Consider the following 23623-nt stretch of genomic DNA (forward strand, 5'->3'; position numbering starts at 1 on the left):
TTACACATTCAAGGGGTTCAAGCAAGCAAGGAAGCAAGAACCCATGGAAGACATTCATCCATCACACATCAAGCATTCACACATTTCCTTCCATAAATCTAGCTCCTTTCTCCATAGGAGGCAAGGGAGTATGAAATCAAGGAGGGAGATCTACATTCATCCATTCGAGTCTTTCTCTTCTTCTCTTCAATTTAACATTGAGGTGAATTATAACATCTACTACATGAGGTTTTGTCTTACATGATTTCCTTTTGATTTTTGCATTGAGTCAAAGCTATTGCATCTACATACTTGATCACATACTAGACACAATTGCATCTAGATGGTTTGATATATTTCATTGTTAGAGTGAATCTCTACTACATAATAGCGTTTCCTTTATTTCAATTCAAGGTTAATTCCTAAACAGTTTCTTGACCAAGGCAAGTGCCTCCCCACAACAATTTCCCCTTCTCACTTGTATGCAAGTGTAGGTGACAAATCTATGGATTCTGATTTGCGAAATTGCAGAACCAAACACAGATATTGAACAAAACTTTTTTATAGCCTCTCAGGTATAGGTTGACCGACATCCAAAAAGTCGACCAATTGCCAAAAAGTCATAATCTGTTCCTAGAGGTCTGAGATTTTCATTGTCGGTAGATTCAGTCTTTAGGATCCCAAATCTAGAATAGTTTCTAGATTTGATGGATTTTGATAGGGTTTCTACAGATTTGAAGTTTTATCCTCTACTAACCCTCAAACTGAGTACATTGTCATCCTTATTTCTTCATAACACTTACTTTGATATATTAGATTTGAAATCTTGCCATTTATCATTGCATACGTGTTCTCTTTACCTTACATTGCATATACTCTACATTTATGTTCGTACACGGAAAGGACCCTAGAATCACACCCTTATGTGCTAGATCATGCATTAGCTCCCCTTCATCTATTTGGGTTGTGCTGATCAGATTCAGGGTCTAAGGATCACATTTTAGGCCCTTCCTATGTGTAGGTGTGAAGTGGAAATCTACCATTGATAACCTTTTTCACTCTATAAATTGATGTTGTAACAAAGTGGGGGCCATATTGAGGGTAAAGAGTAATTAATAATCATTGATTAAAAGTGCCCTTTATTAATGATGTATTATAAAGTCAACTCGTTATTATAAAAAACAAATATCAAAATCATTAAAGAGCCTTGCTAATGAAGATTCATAGGAAAATATTATAAAAGAGACTTGGAGAGAAATCAAAAGGCATTTTATTGTGAATTGTTATTTGATGAACTTGTGCATGTTGAATTTGGAAAAAGGGTTTCAGAATTCTAGGGTCTGAAGAACTGATAATTCTCACAGGTCCAAGCACTTTGAATTGGTTGATCTCTTACAATGAATTGTGTCAGCTTTAATCTCATCCAGAGATTCAGAGTGCACTTAAATTGGTGTCCAAATTGTGGGGAAGATCCAGTGTTGCAGATCAGTATCACTTTACAGCATGCTGGGAATGTTATTTGTTGCAGATCATTGCCATTAGAGGCCAGTGTTTGGAGTTTAGGCGACATCTCTTTATTTGCAGGCAACGACCAGCAAGTAGAGGGCTGTGTTTATTATTTAAAGAGCAGCGATAAGCAGTTCAAGGCACTGTGATTTCAAGTAGAGTGCTGCCATCATCTACAAGCAACGGATAATGACATAGAAGTTGTGTTTGGTAATTAGGGCTGCAGTTGATGCATTGGTAGCATGTTATGACAATTTAATGCTTCAACTTTGGAATTCATAGCTTGGCATCAAAGAATATGTAATGTCCCCATTTTTAGCAGGCTCTTGTAGTTGGCTTGGTCAATTCACCTTCGCGACCCTTGTGAGCTGATAGTGGGATTTGAGGGTCTCAGTTGTGGAGTTATAGGCTTTCCAACAGCCTATGGTGTGTTTTGGCTCCATTTGAGGGACTTACTATTTATAGAAAGTCAACTGTTGGTTCTGATGAACTCAGTTGAGTTAGAGGAGTTGAGTGATGCTCTCAATTTTTATTTTGGGCTTCTAGTTTAGGCTCCAAGAATCTTGGAGGGAGTGTCTATTTATAGTAAGTCACCCTGTTAGGTTCATTCATCGTCTTTCTTCATCAGGATCACTTTGGTGTTGTGAGATTTTGACTCTGGTGCCTCTTCAATTGTTTTCGCAAGATGAGTGAATTATTATTATTCATCTAAATATGTTGAGGTTTCTATTTTTGTTGGTGTCGTATGTTGGTCTCTTGAGTATCATAGCTCATTGGAATTGGGTTGAAAAAAGTTTTAAATCATGGGCACAAGAAACAGTGACCTTGTCTATCAGAATATAATGTTATGGTGGAAAAGGTCAATTTTGGGAGCCAAAAACAATTAATAAATTATATTATAATGACATTTTATAATATTTTAATGTTTTGTTGAGGAAGCTTCTTAAGTGAAGTTCATTTGGGAAATTTGTGCCATTTGGAGATTATAAATATGAGCCCATTTGATGAGAAAAGCATCCGATCATTTGATTATCTTATTTTGCTTTGTCGTCTTTGTGACGTTTCCCAAAGTTCTGATTTTCTGTGCCCTCGTTGAAGTATAAGGGTTTGGGATATATGGCTAAAGTATTGTAGATTCAATTATGACAATTGTTTAATTTGAATTGAGAAGTCTTTTCCCCTACTGTTATATTCTCTGTGTGGGGAGCTGATTGGGGTTGGAAAATTTGAGATTGTATATCTATAGGGCATTGATATTATACAACTTTGGCTGAAAGATTACTTTTGGGGGTTTTGGAGGCTGCCATCCTGATTCTGGGCAGCATTTGAGGTGTATTGGAAAGTCTGAAATTGATTGGCAGACCTATGGTTACAAGTTAGAGATCTGCGTTTCAGTTTTTGGGGCCTGTGATCAAGATTATAGGGCCCATGTTCCTGTTTGATGTGTTGGAGTGATTTGGCAGAGATTGCTGTAGCTACATGTGGAGCTGGGAAAATTCCACTGGACATATTTTTGCATATCTGGTTTTACAATCTCAACATAATAACAAGTGTCATGTTTGACTGCTGTAGCCTATCATTCTAGGGCTGCGATCTGTGGTGAAGCTGAATGTTTATTGTGCATACCATTTCTAGATTCCATTTTCTTGTTTTTTTAATAAATGAAATGTAATTTGTTATTGCTTTTGAGCAAACAGTGAATGGTAGAAGAAATTGTTTTGTTGAGCAAAGGCATTGGCATTAATTGTAAATGATTGCTAGCTGAAAATACATAAATTGTTGATTAGACCAGACTAGAGCAATTTACTTATATATTCAGTAGCACTAGCTAGTATGGGAAAATGCTTGCCAATGTTTGTTGGAATGTCAAACCATCGAGTTGTGAAAGAAAACGATGTCTGATTAAGATATAACCAGCAGGCGTTATTAAGAATATTTGTTTCCAGAATGGTTGCATCTAATATTTGGTGCTCAATAATACATGCAATTCGTTTAAGGTTATTTTAAAAAGTTTCAATTAATTTCCTTTTGCATTGTATATGATCTTACTTTAATAAGAAAAGCTTCTGGTTCAATGCTTTGGAAATTAGTACCATAATTTCTTTTATGCAAAGCTATTGTCTTGTCTGGTAACACTAAATAAGAATTCAGGGAATTGCATATTTAATTCAAAAATCAGTCACATATATCATTTGCATTGAGAAATTATTAGTTGGTAGAGTTGGAACCGGTGGGGATTCCTATTTTTTAATCCAACTTTTCCTCTTCTATGTAACACTGGGTTCCTCATCTTTTGTTTAATCTGCACCTTCTCACTTTTCCTCCTCTTCTATTCGCATTCTTCTATTACCTACATTTTCTTTAGTGTTTGCAACACCCTTGGCTCTTCACCTTCTAGGCTAGCATGATATTTTGACTCTTTTTTAAATTTTTAGTTGTATAAAACCAAAACCAAATAAAGTGGTGTTGGCTCTCAATATTGCCATTGCCAATTGATCATCGTGCACCTCTAGTACCTTTCTTTGCTTGATGTTCTTGCATCAACTTCCCTTTCAAGAAAATCTTCATATTGTCTCCTCTTTGTATTCACATCTATTATGTGTTAATGAATTGATGTATGTATTTTCTTGTGTTATCTCGAAACCTTTAAAATCTCTCTTAAAAGAATACTTACAGGCAAAAAAGCATATTCATATGTAGGTTGTAGACTATGAAATGCAAATATAGGGCTGTTAAGTTGTGAAGAACTCCTTTTCCTTCTAAGCAAGATACAAGTACCCTTTTTGCAAAAATATGGTGCATAGATTGTGAAAACCTGAAGAAGTGCAAAAAGCAAAGAGCTTTTGAGTTATTGTGTCATCAACAGAAAAATACAGGTTTAAGCATAAATTCGGTGCAACGCCTTAGTTGTCATAGATCATTTTCAAAGCATTCGTCATGCCTTCTGTCAACAAAGCAGCAGAGTAGGTCATTTTTATGCAATTTGCAAAGGCTTTCAGAGGTTAATCCCATTTGTAGGCCACACACAAGCTGGAGATGATCACATTTTTCAACAAGTAGCTAAGTTCATAGCTCAGCTAGGGTACATACCTTGATGATAACAAGTACACTAATGTAGAAATATGCATTTTGTCTAATACTTGGAAAGCAAACTACAAATACATAAATATAAAATACGTGGAATATGAGTAAGGTCTAATTGAGAATGGAATGGCTGATACAAAATTGAGCTTGTAAGTAGGAAAAAGTTTTTAGTGGGGCATTAATAATAGACTTGTATAGTTAAAAATATCTAATAATAAAAGGTCCTCTTAGGGTAAATCCCCCATAAGGACATTAACAATGAGAGTCTCTACCCAATAGACAACCTAAAATGTAGGAAATGATCAAACCTCATAAAAATACTAGGGATAAATGAATGAAACCAATCCTCACTATTAAAAACTTCCCTAGCAATCACCCATCATCCACTGAGAAGTAGAGAAATGGGTTTGTGTGTCTGAAACATGCTTACAATGACTAGGAGATATGCCATAATAGTAGTGCAATAATGGGTTTGAATAACATTAAGGATCATGTCGATTGTGTTATGACTTTATAAATTGTGAGTCAACTGCATTATGATTCAAGTCTTTATTTTTTTGGGCATTTTATCATAAAACCAATCTTCATGATTTTCCGTTTGAGTGGTGCATTTTGTAAAAATATATTCAAATATGCTCATGACATTGTGATTTGTAAGAGACAAGACATAAACCTAAATAATTAGAAGGAAATGTCAACTTATTCCAATTTATGAATAATTATAATTCAACTTATAACAGTGTTTTTGGTTGAGTAAAATATCTATTAGAAGGAATTATTTTGTAGTTGTTCTTTGTTCGTGAAAGCAAAAATGTCTATTGTAGAATGTCTTCTTGTACATAATTTTTTTTTTTATTGTTTGTTTAGAAGCGTACATTTAGACATGTCAAAATGGTGATTGTTTCTTGTATCGGTGTCTCATCTATAATGTCCCCTTTTTGGGATATACAGAATTCTAAAGTCCAATTCATAAAATATTAATTTTAGCTTAAGGGACCTTAATGCAAATTTATAGAATGGGTCAATTTAATGTTAAAAAGTGGGTTAAAGGTGACAAAGAAGGAAAAAGACGAAAGAAAAGGAGAAGGGAACTAAAGGGTCACCATTTTGAGCATAAAGGAAGGCTGAGGAGTTCATTTTTGGATATCTTGGATTTTGGAGTTATATTCAGATTTCTCTTTGACAAAAAGGAAAGCTTGGCTTTTAGTTTTAGAACTTGAGGACAGAAACCTTCAGGGTCTTTTCGTCGGATCGGATGTCAACCCGGTTCGGCATTGGTGGTGAATTCACATCAGGATTCACACTTCAGTTACAGGTTGCTCTTTATGTATTTCCAATCTGACTGTTATTGCTGTCTGTAAGATTGGAGTTCTTGCATGTTTTTGTACTGCTGTTTTATAATGCAATAACGAAATCTGTGGCATTTTATATTGGTGTTTTATTGGTCATTTGTAGGTTTTAATTTGCATAAACCATCTGTTACATGCAAAATTTGTTTATGAGATAAATTCAAGTAAAATATCCATTGGGTTTAATTAGAGGTTTCATGAATTACAAGAGTTATTTGCAGTGCTGAATTTTAAAATCTGAATTGGGAAATAGATTGTACAAGGAAAAATTATATAACCAGCATTTCTGAAAACTATATCAGAGGGTTAGCAAAGTAGTTTTGTGCCGATACATTCTGAAGAATATTTTATAGTGCCTTGGGATATATGTTAGCTGCAAATCATAACACTTTTCCATGTATGAAGTCTTTAATTGGGAACATATATTTCATCTCCAAAAGTTGGAATTTATAAAGTTTGGAAAATAACTCAAATGTTATTTTGTAATATCGGTTGGTAGTAAAGAAGGCTGAAAATAATTCAATATTGTGGGTTGAAGACATATGAGATGTTCAGAAGGAAAGCACTGAAAATTCAACTCTGAATGTGGCAGAGGTTCGGAAAGATTAAAAATTATTGTTGTTAAAGAAGAAAGTTAACATTGAAGTTGTCTATAGCAGATGAGAATCATCAAGGGGAAAGCAACGAATGTATCATGTTGGAGGTTGAGTTGTGAGTTTGCGCGAAAAAGGAGTTGTTTGTCTTCATCGGTCCTTCAACACTATTTGATATTAGGCCGAATGATCTCATTGCAGTATGAATGAATCAACTTGGTGAGATTGTGTGGACCTCCATGCATTCTATAGCAAGAAAAATTCAGTAATGTCGTTATGACTTCGAAAACAAAGAATTTGATTTTTCCTGATAGAGGTGAGGTTGGTGTCATTGCCATTAATTCTTGGCAATTTTGTTCTGGAACATTAGTGAAGGTATACTGTAGAACCTGACAAATGTAGTGGCGTTTGCGAGAATTATGAATGCAACAATACTATTATTTGATTTATTGGAGCAAAATAATTAAGGCAACCATAAAAATCTTTGTTTACAAAGAATATAGTTTTTAAAGTATTTGTTGGAGCGTTACTTACCATCTTTGGTGAACTGTAGAATTGGCATAAGCTTGATTGTGTGCGTCATGATTTTATCTGCTGGAAGAGTTCCGTAATAATTTGTAATTTCAAGAATTACATTATTCTCTGGAGCAACAATTTTACAGTTGCCATTTTGGCAAAGCCAGTACCTGCAGTTGTATGCAAACACCTATATTGGGTCCGTTTAGTATTTTAAGGAATTGCAAATTTGATAATAAGCTCGATTATCGGATAGGTAGAGTACAGAAAAACTTTTACTATGTTCATCTTTGAAAGAGGCAAGAATACAAAATATTCAGTAGATGTCGAAGCTCTTACAAGATAACGCTAACCACTAAGGTGAAACTTGTCCCTTTCACGTGAAGTCTTTTGGTGGTCTATGCCTTCAGACAAGAAGAACATAACATTATACTATTTGTCTTTGTATATGATAACAAATTGTATGCAGGCTAAAACAGTGGTTCCATTGACACATAGACAATCAGAGGCATCAACAAACTTATAAAAAATTCAAATGCTATAGTTTGTCATCTTCTAGAAGACTCAACAGAGAAAGATGGGAGCCAATACTGTGCAAATGCTAGGACACGACACCAGACTTATTAGTAGGGGTTATGTGACTGTGGAGTTATGTGCAGTCACTAGAATCATTCAATAAGCGATTCTGAATGGTGGTGAACATCCCTGACAGTCACACTGAACAGTATGAATGCAACTGTTGTTTGAACGGAGCTATTACACTATGATGAAGCTCTTGGTCGATACCATATGTAACAAGTTGTAGCCTTTTTTTTGGGAACAACTATTTCCTTTTGGCTGAGATTATTGAATAGTAATTTGGAATTACTTACGAAGAATATCGCTTTATCAACACAGAGGAATTGCGGAGGTGACAAAAAGAATTGTAAGAAACGTAAAATTCCTTACTGCCTATATTTGGCGAAATGGTGGAAGAAATGTAGAGTTTTCAAAAAGACTATCATTGTCGTCACAAGACTCGCTTCCCGAATTGCTATCCTTGAACAAGAATGTTTGGGCTAGAATAAATAATTCAGAAATCTAGCATTTCTCCTCATAGTCAAACATCTGTTATAAAATCCATTAAAATCTTAGCAGGAATACTTACCTCCACATGGTCACACTCCAACCAAAAACATACAAGAGAATGATAGCGGGGTTGTGCAATAGGGGTGTGATACACTTCAGTAAAATTCAATAAACTATGAATATCTTTTTTATGATGCTAATCATCCATTCATAGGATTATTAAAGTATATGAAGCATTATTCTAACAAACTGAGATTAGCAGTTGTTGGCTTGAGTTCATCCGAGTACAAGCTTTAGAGAATTGATTTTAGAGCAGCGAGGAAGTTGACTCTGCTTCCGATTGGGGAAAATACAACCTATGTTTCATCATGATGTTACTGTCTGTGTTTGAAAGAAAATGCATAAATCGGATACACTTGGCTTGTATCTGTGCATTAGTTTGGTTGCTACAGACGATATTGGTATTTATATGCAATATATATTCAGTGTTGCACTTATAGTGTTATTTTTTGTGGATGCTTATGATGGCGACCAAGAGCAAGGAATAAATGTATTAAATTCAAATTACAATTTGTAACAAATTTGTGAAGAAGATAGTGTGCAAAGTATTTGATGTAATGCTTATGGTCCCAAACAGAATTACGGGGATAATAAATCTGCGTGTTGTTAAGTGCATGGGATTTGTTTCACAAAATGCGTGATTATAATACCATTGCAGGAGTTATGGGAAAGATACATGGTCTAGAAAAATAAAATAAAAATCTAGTTAAATTACAACAACAATTAGTCTGAAATTCACAATTTGATGTAAGAACAGAGGTACTTGATATGTATGATGAATACAACAAACTTCCTCTACAGGTTAAAAGAAATTTACCTTTTATTGATTATATAGACTTTGGTCCAAATCTACAAAACAAAACTGATATGGCAAAAATGAAATATTGCGAATTGGCCCAGGATCTCCTTGCGAAAGATAAGTACAGATATTTGTATGAGAAAGACAATAATCAGTCTGATGGTGGTCTTGAAAAAGTAGAGCAACCAACTACCACGCCTTTTCATAATCATGTAGGAGATGTTAAATCTGGTACAAGTTTATTGATCCATAGTATGGAGTTAGAGGTCTCTGGTGGGATTGTACACACTAGTGCTCTTGATAAGCATATTGATAAAACTTTGGAGGAGATTGTCCAATTAACCAATGATAAGGACTCAACATCTTTTGTGAGTGTTGATGCTGATATTGATTCAGATTTGTGGGTCACTACATATTGTATAGATTCTCCTTGTGATGCATTTATTTTTGAGTATGATGCTGCCCCTAATTCTTTTTCACAATTGAGTATAGATGATGGCATTGATAATATGGATATGTATGATGAAATATTTTCTCCCACCTCATATGCATGTCACTTATCTCATACACCTAGTAGTTCACCTTATTTGGAGAGTCAAATGAAAGTAACAGAAAAAAATATTATTGCAGCTTTGTCACACTCTGATAACATTTATGAGATGGTTGAAAAACACTTTTGGAGGGAACGATTAGAGAGAAGAGAGAAAGGACTCCAAGAGGAGTTCTCACATTCATAGGTAATTAAGGAAGGAATAAGAGCAATGAAATCAGATTATATACACATTCTTTCAGATCGGGATCAACTCTTTGACCTTGCATAGATTTACTCAAAAGCATAGAAGAAGAAGGAAGCAAAAATGGACATATGTACATATGAGCTCATGAATGCTAAGGACAGCCTTGAGGTTACTCTATTGGCACTTCAGGAAACTGAAAATAAGACTGCCGAGTTGGATCATAAATTAGATTTGACACATTCTAATCCAACCCAACATCCAGATAGGACTATTGAGTAGGTTGTTAGTGATGATAGCACAAGGGCTGATCATGTTGAGTGGTATTCATCCACATCCAGTGGCCAAATTGTACCATATGCCGAGTCTTTGATGAAGGTTGAGATTATGTAGTGTGATTATACAGTGAGGTGTGCTTGTCACATTTTGTTTGATCCACAAGTAGAGGATTTGATGAGGCACAAGTATGGGTTAACTTAGAGATTGTGTCATCCATTGTGGGATAAAGGTCTTTCATCTTCTAAATATAGTATTCAAAGCTGCAAGTATTTGAATCATGTGGTGATGGGAGATAATTCATAGGTGCACCAACTAGTTTCTCACGATAGTGATATGTATTCGAGCGTGTTGGTTACTTCTATGTCTTAGGGGCGTTATGTAGATAGAGGTTTATAGGGTGGTTATGGTGTCTGTTGTTACTAGTTGGGTTATATGTGTAGTCAACACATTTGTAGGAAACTTGTAGAGTTTGTATGTAGTTGTGAGATTGCATATTCCTTCAATGCTTTGTGTCTCCTTACGAACAATGGATGTGAGAACAATTTGCCTTGGGACCCGAGTGTTGACAGAGTTAGCAGTATAGCTTGGTTGGGTTCCACTGATGGGCTTCACCAATCTAGTTATGGTGAAGATGAGGTCAGAATCGTGCGACAAGAGTCTGATGATCTACTTGGGCTTGATTTCATATTTTTGAGGGATTCCTCTTGTGCATAGAATTTGGATAGTTGGTGTGGCGTTTGTCCTTACATAGTTGATGAAGGCAAGACATGATGACTTTTTGAGTCGCGCTCTTTTGAGATATTTACTCTTGCGACACCTACTATTGGATTACTCCATGATTTCCATCAAGGTGCTATGCTTTATGAGGTAATTTGGAAATATTATCCTCTTCATTGGCATAGGTATTATAGGAGTTGGTGATATCAGGGACATCACACAGGTTTTTATTTGGGATCCAGGGATCATAATGGTAGATTGGTTGCATCCTTATTGTTGGTTCTGTAGTTTGGCATATCTTGATTATATAGTTACTAGTACAAGCGATGGAGCAGCTTGCAGATGGACTTGGGACCTTGGTATTGGATTATGAACTCATGATTGCTTGAGGGCAAACAATCTTGAGGAGGGAGCACTTGTAATGTCCCATTTTTGGGACATAAGAAATATTAATTTTAGCTTAAGAGACCTTAATGCAAATTTATAAAATGGGTCAACTTAATTTTAAAAAGTGGGTTAAAGGTGACAAAGAAGGAAAATGACAAAAGAATTGGAGATGGGAACTAAATGGTCACCATTTTGAGCATAAAAGAAGGTTGAAGAGTTCATTTTTGGATATCTTGGATGCTGGAGTTATTTTCAGATTTCTCTTTGAGAAAAACGAAAGCTTGGCATTCAGTTTCAGAGCTTGAGGATGAAACCTTCAAGGTTTTCTCACCAGATCAGATGTTAACTCAGTTCAGCATTGGTGGTGAATTCACATCAGGATTCACACTTGACTTACAAGTTCTTCTCTATGTATTTCCAATCTGAGTGTTATTGTTGTTTGTAAGATTGGAGTTCTTGCATGTTATTGTATTGCTGTTTTATAATGCAATAACAAAATTTGTGGCATTTTATATTAGTGTTTTACTGGTTATTTGTTGGTTTTAAATTGCATAAACCATATGCTACATTCAAAATTTGTTTATGAGATAAATTTGAGTAAAATATCCATTGGGGATATTACATCATCTTACCAAGTTTTTCTTGCAGTCATATAATTCCAGAATACAGCTTTTTGGATGCACGTGGCTTGGGAAAATATGAAGGAAGAAGCGTGGATGATATAAATGAAGTAAGACTCTAAGAGCTAAAAGCTTTGTACAAAATTTGTTATGGATATCAAGGTCATAACTTTTGGAATAACATTTATATAATTTCAGTATGAAAACAATCTATATAGAAATGAGTACTATATGTAGAGGAAAAATATATATATATTTTAATAAAACCTCATTTGTTCAAGAATATATGCTTATTGTTAAATTTAGTCATAACATTAATTGTTGAGTTTGAGGTCTTAAACATTGATGATTAAAATATTTTTTTGAATGACAATTTCTAATATTGTAGAAATACAATGAGATGAGTGTTTAAATATGCTAAATGTCATAAAGAAAGGAAGAACTTAATTATACCATCATAAGGAACTTTGCCACTTAGTTCCTTTGCAAATCCTGCTCTATTTTGAATGGAAGAGCTTAGAACTACAATGAATATCTGGCACAATTTATGATGAGTACCTCTTTAAAATCTAAGCCCTCAATGTTTTAGCTTTTTTTCTTGTTACTCGTGTCTTAACTGTTTGCCAATTATTTAGATTTGGTGTTAAAATCTTGTATTAAAAGAATTTGGTTTTTGATAAAAATATGTAAATGAGTTAGGCATTAATTGGGTTAGTTGACCCTCTTTCTTTATGAAGGTTTCTAAGTTTTCTGTAAACAAAGTGAAGTTACTAATTTGGGAATTTTGTAACATATTTATTATACATGAACACCGAGCAAGTTCTAGGTTCGTGTCTAGCCACTATATTATGAAGCAAGTAAAAATGTAACCTCCTATGGAAAAAAAAGAACTTTAAGGATGAAATTGTGAGAGAACCAACAAATAGTAAAGAATACTGAAACATCAACAATCTACTATAGAAAATGAATTTGTACTAGCTTGTAGATGAGAGAAGAATGTCCTCAATGACAAGAAGAGGCTACAGGTACTCAAATAAGTGTTACAAGACTATGTGAGTCCTGGCAGGACTTTGCGAGTCTCGAGCCGAGTGAGGGTTCCAGAGCTTTTTGGTCTATGGACTTCGACTTAGTTGAGTCCTGCTAGGACACATAGAGTCTGTGTACTTTTCTAACTTGGCGACTTTGCTAGCTAAGACTCTATTGCAGCTCGCTGAGCAATAAATTAAAAAATAAACGTCTTTAATTGTTTTTAGTGATTTTTTTGGCTTATATGATCATAATGCAGTAACAAGTTCCAAAATTTTGAAATGATAATTTTTAATGAGAAAACCAACACAGAGTAATAAAAAATTTCTTACAGGCATCAAGTATTAACATAATAAAGCATAACAATTTGTCTCTAAATAAGATTATAGGTATGACTCCTCTAATTTTTTCTTTCCAAAAAGCTGTATCATATCACAGACTATAATCTCAAATTCTTATAACTAGGTAGTAAAAATTTAAAACAACACTATTAATTTTGAAAGGATTGCAACAAATAAAATGCTTTCATTTTAAAGAATTGGACATCTCTAGAACAATAAAAGAACAGTTTTAAGCTTTGTGAAAGATTGACAATTTTTTTTTTGTGAAATCAAAAATGATGTTTGTGAAACTGGTCATTTGACAAAGTTAAAAGATTGATAAGTAGGAGATATTTTCCATAGCAAGTCAAATTATGATATTGCCATTAGGATTTGACTGTGTAGTTTTTAAGTCAAACTCATTGACCCATATTTCATGAGTAGTGATTCACACGAATCCATCTCCCATGAGAATAAATGGAACACTTAGCACACATTGGATCTAGCTGATGCTCATAGAGGTAAAGAACAGAGACTTCCCAAGAGGTCACCCATCCTAGTACTACTCCAGCTTGAGCGCGCTTAACTACGAAGTTTCGCCATAGACCCACTTTGCTTGCAACCCCATTTGCAAAACCTTCACCAAGTGTTGTGCCTTATGAACCATTCATTAGAAAGCCCCTTAAGCTCATCAATTGATAAGTAGGAGATATTTTCCACAGCAAGTCAAATTGTGATATTGCTATTAGGATTTAACTGTGTAGTTTTTGACTCAAACTCATTGACCCATGTTTCATGAGTAGTGATTCACACGAATCCATCTCTCATGAGAATAAATAGAACACTTAGCACTCATTAGATCTAGGTGATGCTCACAGAGGTGAACCAACGAGACTTCTCAGGAGGTCACCTATCCTTGTACTACTCTAGCTTGAGCAACTACGAAGTTTCCTCCATGGTTAAACCCACTCTGCTTGCAACCCCATTTGCAAAACCTTCACCAAGTGTTGTGCCTTATGAACCATTCATTAGAATGCCCCTTAAGCTCATCAATTGATAAGTAGGAGAGATTTTCCACAGTAAGTCAAATAATGATATCGCTTTCAAGATTTAACTGTGTAGTTTTTGAGTCGAACTCATTGACCCATGTTTCATGATTAGTGATTCACATGAATCCATCTCTCATGAGAATAAATGGAAACACTTAGTACTCATTGGATCTAGGTAATGCTCACAAAGGTGAAGCACTAGGACTTCCCGAGAGGTCACCCATCCTAGTATTACTCTAGCTTGAGTACGCTTAACTATGAAGTTTCCTCCATGGTTAAACCCACTCTGCATGCAACTCCATTTGCAAGCAATTATATACTTGATACATTCCAATAATTCAAAATGATCTCTTTGATCTACTAAGAACAAAAAGTTAAGAGAAGCTGTTATGAATAACTTGCATGCTAGAAGAATATAATATGAAATATGTTGTAACACTTGATGTATGCCACTTCGAGGGAGCAACCTCATAGTCTATTTCAAGGCAGATACCACCAATAGTCTTCAACATGAACACAATACTTAACATGATGTAATGGGCACCCTTGGATGTCCCAAAAAACTAAACCAAATTGCTGAAAGGAATTATGTCAAACAGTTTGCATTCAACTTCTTAAAACCCCTTATAACTCCGGAAATCAAACGTTTATTTGTTTGTTGTGTTTCGTGCATGGAATTGGTATCATACAACATAAACAAGAAAGAAACTACAATAATATGCAAAATGGAAATGAACGGCTGCTAATAAAATGTTATTTTCAGAATTCATAAAACCAAATACATGGCAGATTTATCAACTCACTAATTACTTCAGCAATATTGTCATAATACTCCAGTCCATGCTTACGAACTTGCTGCTACAATACTTTGTCCTCCAATCAGTCCACTACCTTCATAATACCATTCCCTCCAAGCGGCATAAGCGTCGGACAAGTAGTGAAGAAGATATGAGCAAAATATCAAATCTGCCTGTAGCCGGAAATGCAACTAAACTGCCTGATAATGAAGCCAATAAGAAAGAATTCCAAAGGCCAAACCCCAAGGGAATGACGTCTAGAATGTTACAGGAGAGGATAGACGTCCTCAAATGCCAAGAACAAAGCTGCAACTCACACACCAATTTCTTCTCATATTCAACCTGTCTAATGAAGCCACAAATGCTTCCTTTTATTCTATTCCCACGGGTCCGCTCAACTCATATGGGCAATGTGGGATAAAAGATGTGTAATATAAAACATATATTAAAATACCCCTTATGTCTCCCTTGGGTACACATCACCATAAAATAAATATTAAAGTAACACTTTAATATTTTACAATTAAATTAGACGTTACTTTAATAAAACTTCAGGCATTAAAATGTATTAGCAATTGGACTCCGAATAATGCGAGTGATAGCTCATCGGAAAGCTCTCACCGAGGAGTATCGAATCCAATCACCAAAATTGACCTGCACTGTGTCTTGCCGACTTACTAAAGATAGTAAGTATGCCTGAAACTGAGTAAATCAACTTCGTTTTGGCCCAAACTGGAAATGACTAGGCCAAAACACTCCAAGATCCCATTAAACCCTTCGTTAGCCCTCGGGACCATGTAGAACAAGGCTAACGCGCACACACTTGGTCAATTGCTAAAATGGGGACATTACACATGATGATAATAAATAACTTATACCTTCTGTATAAATTATATTAACTTATTTCCTTCAGAAATTCGCATTTGTACTTATGTAATCAATGTAAACTTGAGTATGTGTGCAAACTAGCTTCTATTTATCTCAATTTTTATTTGATGGGTAAAAGGTAGAAGCCCATTTTTAATTAGATTTAATTGAAGTTTTACATAGATCTTTTTTCACCCATTCAAGTGCAGCCATTGGGGGGAAAAGAACGGGGGAAGAAAACCCCGGTTTAGCTTGGGATGCATACGTCCTGCTTACTATGTACATTTACCCTTATAAAAAGAAGGGACTTTGAGAAGGCATTCCTCCCCTAAAATTTGATACAATTGTAGTTTATACAAATTTCTTCTTTGGAGAGATGATTCTTTTTATATTTGTATATAGTTTACAATTTTAGAAAATTCCGACTTCTTCATTTCCCAAGCAAATATTACGAGTTATGTTCTTTGTATTCTCCAACTTGCATATCTTTTGTTTTGGGTAAGATCACTTGTTTTGGCTAAGATTACTTGTTAGTTTACATAAAACATAAATATGAAAACCAATTGATTAGAGCCTATAGGAAAACATAGTTAAAATGCTAACAAAACTGTAAAATTTTAATGAATCAGACTATTGAAAGAAGGTTCCTAAGTCTACTTTCTTACATTAGTGCTTTTTAAGACTGTGAGCAGCAACCTTCCACTATGGTCTGTCTCCCTTTAAGAATATCAATTTATTATTATCTCTGCTAATTCATTTGCTTGGTTGATTTTGAAAGTGTACTTAGATTGATTTCTTAGGGTTTTTGTCATTAGAGAGCTGCTATTTTCCTTCGAGATAACAGAATTATAGAGCTGTTTAATCCTATTATTACAATCTCTGCTGTTGACTACCCTTAATTACCTATATGAAATAAATTTAAGTAGATGTTTTATCGTATGGGGTAAATAGTTTCATGCATATAGACAATAGACAAGAACATGTAACAACAATACTCCTTTTATTATTCGCATATATGCCAAAGGGATTACATAATGCTTTCGATGATGATTACAATGATCTCGGATAGTGTATATATACTTCCCGAAGGGGTCCGTCGGCTACATAACAATTACTGACGACATCAACCTGTCGGCTACACAATATTTACCGACGACATCATCTCCCCCAAAAGAAAAAGTCGTCTCCGGACGACAATTATAGAATATCCAAGACAGATTAACAAAACATAATACATTAACTGACTAACTACAACAAGATAGATCTGTTTCTGTCTCACCACTTTCACATTCGTCCCGTGCCTGCACCAAACTGATGTCCAACCCATGTTGCATCTGTAGCCTCTGCTAACATAATACTGTCTCCTTAGTCAAGTTGACCTTGATAGCAACCCGTGCTGCTTTCTCTGCTTCCAACTTTTGGGTACCCTGAGCCAAGTGTTGTTGTACTGCCTTCAACTGGATGATCAGCACCTCCCGAGCTCTCTATGCATCCACCAAGACAGCTTCACGTCCGACACCTACTCCAAGTGCCTTAAAGTGTATCACCCCTCTCGAAAGGCTACATCCATTAATCTTTCCACCTCTGGTGCACAGACACTCTATGCTTGCAGCAGCTCCAGGTCTCATCAACTAGTCATACTTCCCATGACTGATAACTGCACCGACTGGGAGTTTAGGGGGCATCGCCCTCGTGGGGTCGTATGATGCTCTTACCTTTTTTGCAACTTTCCCAACCATGGCCGTATGGTGTGCCTTGATTTATTCCCCTATGCTCCAAGTTCGTATGACATACCCTGCACTGGATGGTTGTATGACGTACCCTCCTTCCTTCTTTCCTTAAGCCGTACTTGTATGGCTGCCGTACGGTGTAATGCTTAGACATGGCTTCCCCTTCATTTGTTTGTCGTACTGCCATATGGTACACCTCTTTGGCCGTACGGTACTTCTCATGTCTGTACGGTAGGCATTTACATGGTTGTACGGTGGTGGCTTCTTGTCCATATAGTATCATACGGTATCCTAGCTGGTTCGTACGGTCCTTCCTGAATTCGTACGGTTGCTTTGTCTAGGTTGTATAGTACTTCCTTGCCTGCTTCGAGAAGGCCGTACAGTGGTAGCTCCTTGTCCAGACTCCGTATAGAGCCTCTAGTCTGAATAGTATTTTTCCCTTGCCTTGTGCTTGCCGTATGGTGCACCTCTAGGTTTGTTCCTGCAAATTTCCAGCCGTACAGTGTATTCTTCTCTTTTCCGCGTGGGTCAAAGCTCTCTCTTCTCCTACCAGTATGTTTTTTGGTTCAATATCATTTTTGAGGTTCATGGTTTGTACTGTGGCCTCTTCATATTTTATCGGCTTATCTTCACTGAATGTATGGGCTAGTGTTTCATCCACTTGTGCTTCTCCTTCCTCTAGTTCACTATATTCCTCCGGGAACTCATTTCTTCCTTTTTCTTCTTCAACGCCCAACATGTTGTAGCTCGGAAAGAGTTCGTAACCCTCCATTTACCAGTGAAATAGTCTGTTCACGAAATCTAGGTCGTCCTCATTTGACCCTCCTTCTAGTCTCAATACTCCCTCTTCATCAGGTTCCATTCTCTTCTTTCTCTTGTCATCCCCTCCACCCTCGCTTTTGGAATCCGACGATGCTGCCTCCTCGCCTACCATTTGTGTGTGCAAGTCAATTATGAATCTTCTGCCTCTGTGCTCTATTGATAGAGTATTTCATTTCCAGTCATGTTTTACTTTTTCTTGTACCAACCAACTTCGTCTAAGAATAGCGTCATACCCTCTTCTTTTCAGTGGAATGATCATGAAATCCAATAAAAATGGCTGCGCTCCAATAGTTACCGGTTGTGCCATCAAGGTTCCCAACGGTTTGATCCCGTGCTGGTCTGCTGTGAGCAACTGAAATGTTGGTGGCCAAAGCGTAGGTTGTCCTAATTTTTTCCATACATCTTTTGGTAATACATTCATGCCTGACCCTTCGTCCACAATTGTGTCTATCAGAACAGTTCCCAGAATGCCCATCTCGACTATTGTTAGATGCCTTCATGTTGTGGGTGCTAGAAGCATTGGGTCTATTGTCGTCGTTCCACTACTGTCCCTTCCTATTTCCTCCTTCGCTTTCAAAAATAGTGTCATCTTCAGAATGGCTGTCCGTAACTAGGGCATTGTGAGAAGGTCACTTAATTTGATCGAGACTTCCATTTGCATCACTTGCCTTATTATGTTTTGCTCGGCGCAGTTCCTTGTTGAGGTACTAGTAGTGTCCTTCAATTATGATTTCTCTGTCTACGTTGCTTTCTCAATTTCTTCTTGTGCTTCTTCAAATCTCTTCTTTTCTTCTGTTGGGTCGGGGTACAGTTTTGCTTGTTTACGGGTGATTGCCAAGACTTCTTCGTCTGCACCGATGCTGATCAAATTCACTCCTGATTTCGAGCACTTGGCATCTTCATGATCTCCAAGCATCTGCATAACAACTTTGGTGCCTTTGTTGATGTATAGTTCCATGCAAAGTGGCCCCACAAATGGCATGCTCGGAATTGAACAATTGGGCGACTGTTCACATCATACTGAATTCAGCTGTGGCCCCCATTATTATTGTTGGTATTGTTGCTTTGCCTTCTACTATTATTTCTGCACCCACCCAAAGTGGCACCATCATTGTTTGTGTTTCTGTTCCCTCCTAACGTGAAAGCTGCCGGTGTTAGGAGCACTTGTTGATGCCCTCTTGTCTTCATATTGAACGGGCATTCCTTTGTGGAATGTCCCATAATTTGGCAGATCTCACAGAATTGGTTCTTCGGACAAGATCCCTTCGTGTGACCTTTGGTCTCGCATTCTGTGCATCATAGCTCATTTCCCTTTGTCTCTTTCTGCATATTCTTAAATTCCTTCATCATTCAGAGCATATCCTTCTAGAGAGTTTGGACCTTTTTGCTGCCCTTTTCGTCATCACTACTATCTTCTTCCGCAGACGTGTCATCTGAGTCGGATGAGCTACGTTTCTTTTTCTTTTTTGTTTTCTGTTCACTCTCTAAGTCCATCGCTCGATCGTATGCTTCGGTGTATGATGATGGCAACACAATCTTCATTTTCTTCCTTAACTCTAGGCGTAGTCCCTCAATGAACTATCGTTTTTTCAGCCCATCTGCCGGCTTACTTTCCATTTTATTTATTAATTCTTTGAGCTTTCTGGCATATACACGGACGGTTTCATTTTTCCCTTGCTTCGTGGTGTAGGTTTCTGCTACGATTTCATTGTCGTCGCACATCAATTGAAACTCGATGGTAAACTTTTTAACGTCTGCCCATGTAGTTAATTTCTGGGGATCTGTGTTAGAAAACCAATCAACTGCTACACCCCTTAGGGTTTCTGGAAATTGTCATACCCATTCATCTCTGTCAGTTATGCCATTCGCTGTCCAAATTGTTTCGCATGTCTTATAGTGTCTGATTGGATCGACTGTTCCATCACCATCAAACTTTGGCAACTTCTCCTTTGGTCCTACCATTGTTACTTGATTTTGTGTATGGGCATTGTTTAGTACTACTCCAGCGGCGGCGTTCGAAATTGCAACACTGGCGGCATTCGAAATTGCAACATCGGCGCTGTTCTGCACTCCGACACCGGCGCTCTGTATCCCAGTGGTTTGTACTCGGACACCAGCGGTTTGCACTCTGACACCGGCGCTGTTTCGGACAGTCGTCTTATCAACAACTACGTTCTTTGATGAAGAAGGATCGTTGTTAAGCGAAGTTGTAAGTTCCAGAAGTGTATCATGGACGAAGAGTTCACTCCATGGTCGCGGTCCCTCGGCACTCCGAGCCGTGCGAGTTAATTCTCTTCCCTCGGCGTATACAAGTTCAGAAATTCCTCCCTTGCTTCTTCCACCAAATCCAACCGTTGTCGAGTCTCTTCCAACAAGTCCTCGGTGTTTCGGTGTTCGTCGACAATCTGCTGAAACCTCCGTCTGCGCTTGACCTGTTGTGCCAAAATTAAATTTTCTTGTGCGGTGCGTATTCCATCTTTCCCCTTTATCTTATTTCTATCCTTGTTAAGCTGATTTGGCATTAGTCTTCATTCCTCTGCCTTTGTTCCAGGTCCATTGGGCAACGACACCAAATGTTTACCGTATGGGATAAATAGTTTTATGCATACAGACAATAGACAAAAACATGTAACAACAGTACTCCTTTTATTATTCGCATATATGCCAAAGGGATTACATAATACTTTCGATGATGATTACAATGATCTCGGATGGTGTATATATACTTCTCGAAGAACCTTCCCGAAGGGGTCCGTCGGCTACATAACAATTACTGATGACATCAACCCATCGGCTACACAATATTTACCAACAACATCCACCATTCGACTTGACAATAGAGCACATGAATTGGACAACATGAGCTATTAAATGGTTCTTTAAAAATAATAAAATTATTATATCAAATTTGATTCTGGGTTCTTATTCTTGCAGAACTTTCTTCCACCTTTTCACCCTCTTTCTTGGCCGTACGGCTGGGTTTGTCCTAGGTGTTCAAATCTTAGAGTAAACCAACTCTTTTGTTGAACCTCAGCTAGTGTAAAGAATAATATATTTTCAGTACTGTCATAATACATTTTTTATGACCTGAGAACTTCTCTTTAAATACTTCAAGGAAATTTTTTGGGTTTTGGAATCTGACTGTAACAGAGACGTTTGTGCATAACATATACAATTGATCTCGATTTAACATGGAAATAATGGACTCATCGAATGTCTATTCGATTTTGGAATTCAACAATGATTCATGGAATTTATTGACACATATCTTACTACTATAAATTCGATTGCAAATTTTTATATAACAAAATACGACTTGGAATGACTGACCACATAACCGGATCAGGGAGACGTGAGTTTGGCTTGACTCTATGCAACCGACTCCTCTTGACGTGAGTAATCCAAATTGCAGAGCTCAGAGTAAACAATGACTACTATTTGTCCTCAATCATTTGCAGCAAAAATGATAAAAGAAAACATAAGAGAGAGAGGTGTATAATGCAGAACACTGGTTATTGGTTCTCCTGACCTGTATATAAAAGGAGGCATTCAAAAATAAAACAAGCTTCCAAGAAGCTGTGATTCTTGAGCAGTTATAAAAAGAAGAAGAATCGTCTTCTTGAGTCAGCGATAAACAATGCCAAGTGTACATTCTTGCCTCTTATAAGGAAATGAATAAATATAGAAGAGAATTCGAAGGTTACTTATTCAAAAGGATAATTTATAAAGTTATATATATATATATATATATATATTTGCACATATATTATTATGATGGCATCATATTTAATATTTACCCAAGGTTGTACCCACTAAGGTATGCATGTCTAAATACATGTATCACCTGGAAGATTATTTATCTCTATATCTTCTCCAGGTGTACGCATATTTAGATATACGTATTTTAATAGATATAAGCTTGTATAAATTAGTACTATGGTGTCACCTTATTTTTATATCTATGTGCATGCACATATATATGTATTATATTGAAGTGATGAGAATGTCAATCATAAACCATTAATGGTATGTTCTTTGATTAAATTAAAATGTTAAAATGTTTTAAAGATTATCCAATGGCTCATGCATGTCCAATATGTGTATCCTGTTATGTAGTCGCTAGGTCCTCAACCATGGCGATTCAAGATTCATACCCATTTTCTCAGTAATGGTGATACCCTTGTGCCCAATTCTTTTTTGACAATGCTTCCACCCCTTTGATGTGCTCTCTACAGTTAAATCATATTACCATAACAAGTTATTAATCATAAATGATCATAACGGCTAACCGCCTTTTCAATTCCATGAATTCATGATTAATCAACTATCTGAAATAGCTGAAAAATATCATCACAACAGTTAATTAGCATGTTATCTTCATATGAAATTATAATGACTAACCATCTTACCATTTCGCAGGATTATAACAAATTTTAATTGTCAACTAACTTCATGTGAACCGCAACGGCTCTATGAACATTTTAAATTGGTTCAAAAATTGGGATGTAACATACCATTCCCCTTGTGTTTCATCGTCCTCAATGAATTTGAAATTGTAACGATCATTATAAAGGAACATTTAAAATTGGGCAAAAAATTGGAATGTAATGTACCATTCCCCTTTGTGTTTCATCGTCCTCGATGATTTTTGCAATTTTAGATGCTAAAAGAATATTCCCAATACAAGATGTATATATAGCATCATGATATCTTTTCTTTTTAAAATTGAATCAAATCTAATTCATGATCAAAATTCAAGGTCTATTATTCCTTTACCTCGATGCTTCTAGAAAAACCTCTGCATGATATCATAAAATAAGAAATGAAACACACACTCACTTGAGTTTGCTTTACCGTACTTGTGGTCATATCAGTATCACTTTTTAGGATATTCTCTTTCATATTCCTGTCTTACTCATGTAGACACTCACCATATCGTTAGTACAATTCTCATATTGATGTCTTCATATAAGAGAATTTTCAGTGTTAAATAATCAAGAGTAAGACAAATATTCAAAATTTGTAATTCCTCAACTAACATGTTCTAGATCATAACTTGATCATATGATTTAAATCACTCATACATACCATCTGGCATATTGTACTCATTAATGAGTAGATCATCCTTCATAGATCACTTGAAAAGGGTTAGTGGATCCATGTTTTTCTATTTATGTAACCTCGGCTTTTATGCCCATCTTATCACAATAACATTTCATTAGAATAATCATCTCATGATAGAATATATACTTCATATCTAAAATAATATAAAGTAGCTCAGTATGTCTTGTTATTTCCTTGTCATAAAGTCAATATCGTAT

General features: G+C 36.2%; 1 protein-coding gene across 2 annotated transcripts in view; it reads left to right on the forward strand.

Annotated features, from left to right (window-relative positions):
• LOC149530198 (Phosphoglycerate mutase family protein) overlaps positions 1–23623 on the forward strand; it is an 89261-nt gene that overhangs the window by 45068 nt on the left and 20570 nt on the right. For both annotated transcript variants that reach the window (XM_089809872.1, XM_089809873.1), the window contains exon 3: positions 11720–11801. In XM_089809872.1, the coding sequence (XP_089665998.1) occupies positions 11720–11801 (82 nt within the window). The remainder of the gene's footprint in view (positions 1–11719; positions 11802–23623) is intronic.

Source organism: Cupressus sempervirens, chromosome 11 (assembly GCF_028749045.1).
Source record: "Cupressus sempervirens isolate cs-2001-9-10 chromosome 11, ASM2874904v1, whole genome shotgun sequence".
NCBI lineage: Eukaryota > Viridiplantae > Streptophyta > Pinopsida > Cupressales > Cupressaceae > Cupressus > Cupressus sempervirens.